This window comes from Typopeltis vanoorti, chromosome 24 (genome assembly GCF_054136105.1).
Source record: "Typopeltis vanoorti isolate ZY-2024b chromosome 24, IOZ_Tvanoo_1.0, whole genome shotgun sequence".
Lineage (NCBI taxonomy): Eukaryota > Metazoa > Arthropoda > Arachnida > Uropygi > Thelyphonidae > Typopeltis > Typopeltis vanoorti.
In genome coordinates, this window is record NC_143572.1 from 53,745,231 (window position 1) to 53,754,952 (window position 9,722).

Genomic DNA, 9,722 nt, shown 5'->3' on the forward strand with positions numbered 1-9,722 from the left:
TAATAATTTCTCGCTAGTTTTAACACTGTTTACTAAGCTCAGTTTGTAAAAAAAAAAAAAAAATGCACTCGTAGAAGCAAGGAAGGTAAGTCTAAAATTTTATGGCAAATCTTGGAAATGACCCAACAGCACCTGATTTACGAAATGTTGTTCTACTGTATTTCATAATGAACACTACAAACACGAAATAAAAAAATGGAATTTTCATCGATTATGGATTACTGTTAATTCTAACGTATTATTATCATTACGTAACACCTCCATAAACCAGGAAAATAAGAGGTAGTATAATTCATTCCTAACATATTATTCTTACTATCAGAACTTTGTATTCATGTTTTGCATGCTCTCCCTCGATGAGTCTTAGGACTCCCTGGAGGTGTAACATAATAATATTTACAATACTGTACTGAAAGCAGAGACTTTTAAACTCTGCCTTAGGTTGATGACGTGTCCTAAAATCAGATTAAAAAGTCATTTTTTATTTTTTGACTAGAAAGCAAAGAATTTTAACACAAACAAATGTGTCTACATTAAATCCTTAAGAATGCAAACTATTTACAATAAATACAATTATTCCTACTCCTATCGACTTCTGCATATAAAACATAAGATGAATAAACGAGACCTATCTCTCTAAATTCTTGTTAGAATTTTAGCTAACTTCGGGAATCCGGAGGAACTTCACATTTTTGCTCCTGAAAGGGGATGCTCTCTTGGCGTTTCAAGTAACTAATCCAATAATCCGATCTTCTCGATCGGCCCCTTTTAGAAGTGGCACCTTGAGGTGGTCGCTTGGTCACGTGGTTAATCGGACAGGTCTTGTGATTGATTAGTGGGATAAGAAACAGAATTAACCCACTTGATAATATCACTACTCCTGCAAGAGCAAATCCGAGGTCGTAGGATCCTGTAATGTCGTGCAGCCAGCCTAAAATTACAGAAAAACATTTCACTAACTGAGCTAGCATTTAAATAGTTTTATGCCACATGTATAGATTCATTGTTGTTGTTTATATTTCCTTGTTTTCAATTAATATTTTTGTTTCCAAAAAGGAAAGGACATGACCGTGTGTGGGCTCTTTAGTTCCCGCACACGGTCAGCACACATGCTATGGTCCCAGTTAAATAAATAAATATTTGCGCATGCAAACCATTAGTTAGAATTTTATCTATGTATCCCTGCATGTTCTGTCTTTTAATAACTTCCGATCATCGCATCTGGCTATCTCTATAATTTTCTTATCCGTGGACATCATTTAGTAAAAGGAATCTTATAACTATGAATTCAAATAATTCAATCTACATTTAACGTAATCCGTCTATTTTCTTTCAAATGTTTCTTTCTACAGGTTCACACACGTGTCACAGTAATCCCATTCAATAAAGGTTGTAATGTTTTTATTTTTATTTTTCTAACTTTGACTGAAAGCGATGCTGCATGCTATGGTCCCATATGTAGGATCAGAAGAGGCCTAAGCTATCAACAATATCTTCTGCTATCGAACTCCAGACATGGGGGATTCGAGAAGTCATTTTCTAGTAAGTCCTCCATTTCGCCAGTGTGCCTGCAAAAAAGGAGTATCTTGAAATCAGCCTGAGAGAGTTCAAAGCTTAGTAAGTCCATATAACCCTGCTGACACCGTACACCTTTAAAGAATACAGTTGCAGATAAATTTCGGTACGATATTGTGTTCTTCCTGAAGTAGCGGTATACCAAGTCTGGGTTTTCAACATACCAGGCAGCTTTCTCATGATGGAAGGTAGCGAGTGGTCGCCCAGCATTCACAACTTGTACGTCGATAACGACTAACTCATGTGCCCTCTTTACTACAATATCAGGCTTCCTCTATCCCCTATAAGGGTTCTACTGCTGTTATTCACCCTTTGTTCTTAAACTATTCTCTATAATCCTCACTGTTGCATTGTACTTCTGGCACGTCCTCCATGTGTGTTCCATCCGAGTGTCGTCAGTCAGGCTCGGCCCTAACGGAGGTCAATCCATACATGCCAAGAGATACATTCTGTTTAAAATTTCCTTATTTTTTTATTTTATTTATTTATTTTTTATTTTTTTGGTTATTTAAGCATTAATTTCAGAATAGATCTGGACGTATCTGCTACAATATGGTGACAAAAATATAAAAGTTAAAAAAAGAAAACGGTAATCTAAAAAAAATAAAAGTGCCTCGTCGCGTACCCTTGGGGGGGGGGGTATTCATAGTACATTTTGGGAACCACTGCACTAAAGAAAGCTGGTGAAACTTTTATTGAAAGAAAATTTTAGGAAACGACAGCATGCAAGATTGTTTTTCTCAAATTTCCCGATAAATTAATTTTTTTTTAGCGTGATCCAAATGGCGTCACCAATTGATTACTGATTATAGTAATGTATCTGCAAAACGCGTAGGTCCCTAAGAGAGAGAGAGAGAGAGAGAGAGAGAGGCACAGTAGTCGATAGACTTCCCCAACATTCAGCACTATCAATTATTTTAACGTTTTAACTTCGAAAATCATTCAAATGTTTATGTTTTGATCGTTGTTTCCTTTTCAAAAGCAAATTTGGAAATAAATATAGATAGATAAATAAATAAATAAATTAATTAATAATAGATAATAAATAAATAAATACAGTTTGCAAATAAATTGCCAATAACTTCCAGAGATTCTGTACTAATTAGTACAAAGAGTAGCTTCGTACTAATTAGTACAGAATTGTATTGCAGCAGCATTATCGGACTGTCAGTTCGGGGGAAAAAAAATTAATTACACCTCGCATATACGTAAATAACTGTATTGCAATTATTAAATTGGTACGGTGTTCTTACCTGTAAATAAAGGGCCAGCCAAAGCCGCTATACCCTGAAATAAGAGAATTAATCCAAGGGCATTTGCCATTTCCTCCAGGGACAACAAATCTACAAGAATTACGGACATGAGACATGTGAAAGCACCTGAAATGGAAATTCATTCATTTCGCAAAAAAAAAAAAATATATATATATATATATATTATGGCATATATTATATGTGTCTATGTGTGTATTTTTCCTGCCCACGAAAGGCTGTTATTCCATATACATTACCTTTAGTTTGTTAGTTGTTGGCCAAAAATGGTTAGTGCATCCACACTTCAACCGACAAGTGTAGATTCGAGTTCCACTGTTTTGTGAATGACTTTAGATGGGAGACGAATGTCATTGACCGATGTGAGGCCACTATCCACCTTATTGAGGGCCTGAAGTGGTTTTCGAAAAAAGAAAAAAAAAAAAAACTCTACGTTTGGTCTTTAGAGAATGGTTTCCGGATCACTTAACCCTTAAACAGCCTTTCGTGGACTATGATTCACATAAAAAAATACAAGACAATGTTCAAACTAGATGTAACATACAAGTAAAAGAAGTGGGCAGAAAATAATGGTTCATTAAAGGTCAAAGGTTACGAATTTGAGCAGTGACGCAGAGGAATTTTCTGCAGTGTGGAAATTAATCTAGATTACAAATAAAGGAATAGAGGCAACTTTAGAGGATTTCTTATACTTTGGACATCAAAAGAACCATCGTGCTTCTTTACGCTTATATTTAAATTTTCCAGATATTAAAACCAAAAGCAAACGAACCCATTTTGAAATAATATCGGTTCAGAATTAATATTTATCACTGTCTAAAATTCATTATAATTATTTGTATACTTAACTGCACTTCTACAATGAATATTATTTGCACATAATGCAGGAATGTGTTTTAAGTATAATGGTATGACGATCCTGAGGAAAAGTAGGGAAAAAATAGATGGAATTTATGGCAGAAATTTTTAAAAAATTAAAAAAGATATTAGAAAACATTAACGATCATTAACACTCAAGAATGTATGAACATGGCTAATCGAAATAGTGTGTTCACTTTAAAAGAATAAGAAATGTAAAGGTTAGCAAAATAGTGTTTAAAAGAAAAATGATAAGAAAAAGATCCAGAGGTAGATCACGAGTAGTTAGGAGTGTGTAAAAGAAAGAAACAAACAAAAAATGCAGCAGCTGATCATAGAGATCAAAAAATTAGTTTTGGTAATATGTCATCTGAACTTCAACTCTCTGTCCACCAACTCACTAGCCTCATCAATTTCCTGGAGTACAATTCTATCAATGTGGTACTCAGATTGTAATCTTTTGATACTAAAATGCAAAACTTTACATTTTTCCACATTAAACTGACATCCATTATCTTTTGTCCATACTGCCATCTTATTTTAATCATCCTGCAATCTCTCTACATCAGCTTGATTAATTATTATGCTACCCAACTTTGCATCATCAGCAAACAACTGAATATCTTCCTTCATATTATTTCCTATATTATTTACGTACAAATTAAACAATAATGGTCCAAGCATAGAGCCTTCAGGCATACCACTGGTCACCTGGACTCTGCTTCTCCATACACTACGTTTTGGTATCTGTCAATTAGCCACTCTCATATCCACATCATCAGTTTAATATCCATACTCATTTGTTCCCATTTACGTAATTGTATTTCATGGGATATCCTGTCAAATGAATTAGCAAAATCCAGCAGTATCACTGTGTATATGTTACCCTTGTCCAACTCAGCTGTCACTCTGTTATAGAAAGTTAATAAATTACTAAGGCAAGACAGTCTTTAACAAAACCATGTTTCGCTAAAGGCTGATCCATGTTTCGTTAAAGGCCCATAGAGTATCATATTCTTATCCACCCGTTCCTGAATTCTGTCATTAACCAGTTTTTTTCCAATACTTTTAGCACCACTCCGAAGACGGTAATTGGTCTGTAACTTTGTACGACAGCCTTAGAGCCTCCTTTGCCCAAAAGAACTATGTTACCTTCTTACTAGGCTGTTTAACTTAAATAGCCTAGTAAGAGACAATGACAATTCCTTCGTACATTTATCGGGTCGATATCACATCCACACCCGCAGCAGTATTTGCTTTTAAATTCTGCAATATCCTAAGTACCTCTCATTTATTAACCTCATATCTCTACATAAGACAGAAATATCCTCACTCAGGTAATAGACTTTTGAAAAGTAGTCACTCAGTAACTACTATTATCTCTGCCTCGGTCACCTCGCTACCATTATTATTATTATCACATAACACCTCTAGGGAGTCCAAAGACTCATCGAGAGGAGGGGGTACCTACTCTACAACTCTCCGTCTCCACCGCAACTACCTTCATCATATACACCAACGCCATCTACCGCCGACCACCACTAGTATTTTCACAGACAAACCTCCATGCCCACGGCGGGATTCGAATCCGCAGCCTTTTGGCTGGAGAGCGGATACGCTAACCACTCGGCCAACCAGGCCAGCAAAAGTACATCAATCCTTGGCGGGAGTCGAACCCACGACCTTTGGGTTAGAAGTCCAACGCGCTATTCACTGAGCTACAAGGACTGATAGCACCTACTAAAGTTATCCTTCCAAAGTCATTCTTCCTTTAACTTGCCGCGTAGCGAAAGAATTCTTTTGAATTTCTTTTGACCAGCTTGGCTAAAATCTTTTCATAATCTGATTTAGCATTCCTTACTATGCTGATCACCTTTCTAGCCTGAGCTTTGTACTGCTCGTGAGCTTGCTGATCACCTTTCTCCTTATAAATCGTCCATAACATTTTCTTTGCTCATCCATCTAATGCCTACTATTTATCCTTCCAACCATGGTCATTCCCATATAAGAATTACGATGAATTAACAATAGATGAATCCGTCAACATCGACGGGTTTCCGATTGTTAATGATGACTAAGATAGTTGTACTGCAATGCGTTTCATCATGTTACGTTTTCAATAATGAAAGAGCGCCACTACTTCGATTACTTTATGATAAAAATTGGCAACAAAAATTTAATGATTTAAAAATTGAACAGAATTTTCTATATTGTATGTTACAGAAGATCTGGAATTCACTTACCTGATGTAAACCCAAAGATACCGCCATATACTAGCAACACGATGTACTGTTTACCGAGACAAATTAATGTAGTCGTAATTCCATTGATAATAAGAGCAATATTGTACATTATAAGACGAGAAATGTTTGATTTGTCCGATGCGTATCCGCATGCAACCCTTCCGATAGTGTTCGAAATTCCAGCCACTGAAATTACGTAGCTGGCTTGCTCGGCATTTCCTATTTCAAGATCTATCATCCTGTCATTAATGTAAACGAAGATCACAGTCAAACCGATACCTACAAAAAATGTGGACGTCAGAAAAAGCACGAACGTTGGACATTTTAGTAAATAAACACCGAAAGCTTCACTAACACGGTTGAAAAATCGTTTTATGAAGTTCGTTTCCGGTAGCGGTTGGCCTTCGACCTCTAGAGGTTTTGCATCATCCCTTGTTCCGGATTGTTCCGGATCTGCTGGAAGAGGTCTATAGAGAAGACCAATAAAAACACAAAGCAATACCAGTACAGCTGATACAAGTATTCCAACTTTCCAACTATATCGCTTTACGAGGTATCCCATCAGTGGGGCCATCGCGAAGGTGCCGATTCCCGATCCACACACAGCAAGGCCTGTAGCAAAGGCTCTTTTCTTCTCAAAGTAATGAGTCACACTGACCATGGCTGGAACATACATCAAGCAAAATCCACTACCTAGAAAATAAATCACAGAAAGATTAGCTAAACAGCATGACTCGGCACGTATATGAAATAAATAGTATTTGTGTTCCTGTCACTTGACCGAATGTGATGGATTGTGATTACACTAAGCAACAAATCGAAAATGCTAATATGTGCGTTGAGTTCAGTAAAATATTGTTTTCAGAAACGAATTTTGAAAATGTCATTGGATTCATGAGTCTTGAGCACATTGTATTACCTATCGGTTTTTCAAGAAACTGAAATAAGATTTGGTTAGAATGCTATTCTAACCGTTTAAATATAAATGTATATTAAAACTTTACTTAGGTTCTCTTGTAATTTCCCTTGGAAAAATTAAATTCCTTACTAATTTTTTTTTTAGTCTTCATAGTTTCATAACCAAATTACAAAAGAATAGAACAGTGGGTCATTGCCAGTGAGCAGCTCCATTATGGTTCGATCTGACTGTTTCTTTGAATCAATCCTGTTTATGGAGATTTATGATAACACCTCGCTGGATGTTTGTTTACTGTAGGCTATGTTCTGTTTCTTCAATACATAACTTCCTTGCAACACAACACATAAGCATGCAGAAGTGCCTTTTTTTTCCCATCCTTGTACAACAGATCATTAGAGATGCAGCCTTTGACAGCTTAGTATTTTGTTGATATGTTTCGAGTTTCCGCAGAAATAATCTATTAATGACATTGGATCCATCTGTTGCTGAACTTCATTCATGATACATTATTCAGCTCGTTATCCGCCGAAACGTAAACGCAATTCTTAATTAGTGGTAAGATGGCACAAGTGGTAAGTAGATGATGATTTAGTCGGCTTGTCATAAATAAGATCAATCATGGAATCACTCGATCTTGATAATGACGTCACATCAAGTATATCTTGATGGATGAATGACACAAATCTTCTCTAGAATAAACCTGCAGTCCCAAACATACAAGATGAATAGGTAAGGAAGAAACAAATAAAAAAAAAGTTATCTATCAGTGACTTCGGAAAAGGCAGAAAGCCATAAAATTTAGTTTGTATTTAACTATCAGATAATGAAGAAGTGTAAAAGGGGTAAAAATACTGATGAATCTACACGATTATGTTATAAAAATCTTGGAATTTCTAGAGCTCCGAATGCATTGAAGGTTAACTCACCTGTGCACACGCCAAGAGTGAAGATTAAAACGTGAACGGAAGGTGCAATTGCACTGAATCCCAATCCCAAAGTTGCCAAGAGAGCACCAGCCACCACGACCGTTCGACAACCGTATCTATTTGTCAGCATGCTAGCAACAGGTCCTAAAAGAGATAGGAAAGAAAACAAGCCATAACTTCAGTAATGAAATAATAGCAAACCAAACCTTAGTTTTACTGAGCACTCAAGAAAGCAACTAAACTAAACATTTCCAGTTTTACATAGAATATTTGCCATCTAATTGAAGTAAATGCTTCACTTTGGCATAACGAACTATTAATCAAAAAAAGGTAGTAAATATTCATTTGCATTTAAGTCTAAGAAAACTATAAAACAACAACAAATAAACGGTTTCTTAGGCTGATTCGTTTTCAAGTAGTGGAATACATGAGTATCATCTCTTATACAAGAATCGTATTTTCGAAGTTCTCGGTTACTATTGAAAGACCAACAATTTTTTGCTCATTTAATTATAACATAACAAGAGATAGCGAATGTAAGCACTTTTTTTTTAGCGCAGTTGGAAGACCCACAAGACAATGCGCCCTGCACTTGGAAAACACCTGAGTTCGATCCTCGCCATGACTAAAAACTGTAAGAACATCTTAATTTCGATCGAATTAAACACATGCTAAGAAAACTATAGGTCAAAATTGTTTTATGAAACGTGTAGGAGAGGAGAATCTTTTTTTTGTTTGTTTGTTTTCTTAAGTTTGAAAACCACTGGTGTAGGAGTCGATGTGTTTATGTCTTTCAACTGAATATTTTGTCAGGTCTACCTGTCTTGCAGAAGTAAAAAAAAACAACCCGGCAGCGTGAAAAAGCACATTGTTTTGCATCACTCACAGAATTCAGACCGAAGTCTTTGTACCAAAGAGTAAAAAAATCCAAGGAGAAAAAAAAATCCATGTTCTTAATAGATGCTAATAACATGAAAAAAGTAAGTTTTTTTTCAAAAAAAAAACTGAAGTCAAGTTAACCAGTCTCAAGCAGAGTGACTCGTATTTCCACCAGGAAAAAATAATTGTTCTTCTCCTAAACAGACCGACCAATCTGAGAATACAAGTAACTACCAGTCACAACAAATTAGCTTCTCACAAGAGCTGTCTCCGCGCTTATTAAACCAGTCATACAACCAAGCTATTTTAAAGTGATAAACTATGTGAAAAGTTTTTTATTTTTTTATTTCTGACATCCAAAACAAATACTTGAGTGAAGAGTAGGTGGGTGGAATAAAGCAATTATTTTTATTTATTTATTTTTATTATTTTGGGAACAGTCGGAAACCTAATGTATGAATGAAATTCTAAGATCTATTTTTGGATAAATGTCATCAGTGATTGTAACGAATAACCTAAAATTTGATCATAATATTCTGTGATAATTTCAAATTTATTCACGAAAAACTACTGTTAATAATATTTGAAAATCGAAAACAACTTACCAAGAAAAAAGCTAAAAGAAAGCATAAGTGAGGGTATCCACGATGTTAATCCTCTGCTTTGTTTGAAATAGTTCAGAAACTCTGTATAAAATATGCCAATCGTATACATTATTCCATCGATAATAACATGGATTATGAAGGTAGCTAGTACAATCATCCATCCCCATCCACCATCAAGGGCAGCCATTCTGAAAGCTTTCTTCCAATCTTTGCTCTAATTTTATCTTCTTTATGAGATTTTGGATGGAAATTTTTCCCATGATTTTTACCTCTTGTAGACTTGAAAAGTAAACAGAAAATAAAGAAAAATGTTAATCAAAGTACTTTATGAATTTACAAAACAATTAGAAAATCATTATACTTACTTACCTACCTACTCACTGTGCTTGTGTCCTGTGGTACTTAGGACATAAATCAATTTTCTCCAGTTTTCTTCATTTTCTATT

General features: G+C 35.4%; 1 protein-coding gene and 1 non-coding gene across 2 annotated transcripts; both read right to left on the reverse strand.

Moving 5' to 3' along the window:
- Positions 1-659: 659 nt before the first annotated feature.
- Positions 660-9,463, reverse strand: LOC150093209 (monocarboxylate transporter 13-like). The gene is made up of 5 exons (XM_090414184.1): positions 9,277-9,463; positions 7,793-7,936; positions 5,948-6,640; positions 2,829-2,954; positions 660-931 (listed from the first exon to the last, which is right to left on the reverse strand). Exons 1-5 carry the CDS (start codon positions 9,461-9,463, stop codon positions 660-662), a joined length of 1,422 nt encoding a protein of 473 aa, XP_090270310.1.
- Positions 5,360-5,432, reverse strand: TRNAR-UCU (transfer RNA arginine (anticodon UCU)). The gene has a single exon. It is a non-coding gene; the product is annotated as a tRNA-Arg (tRNA).
- Positions 9,464-9,722: the final 259 nt, after the last annotated feature.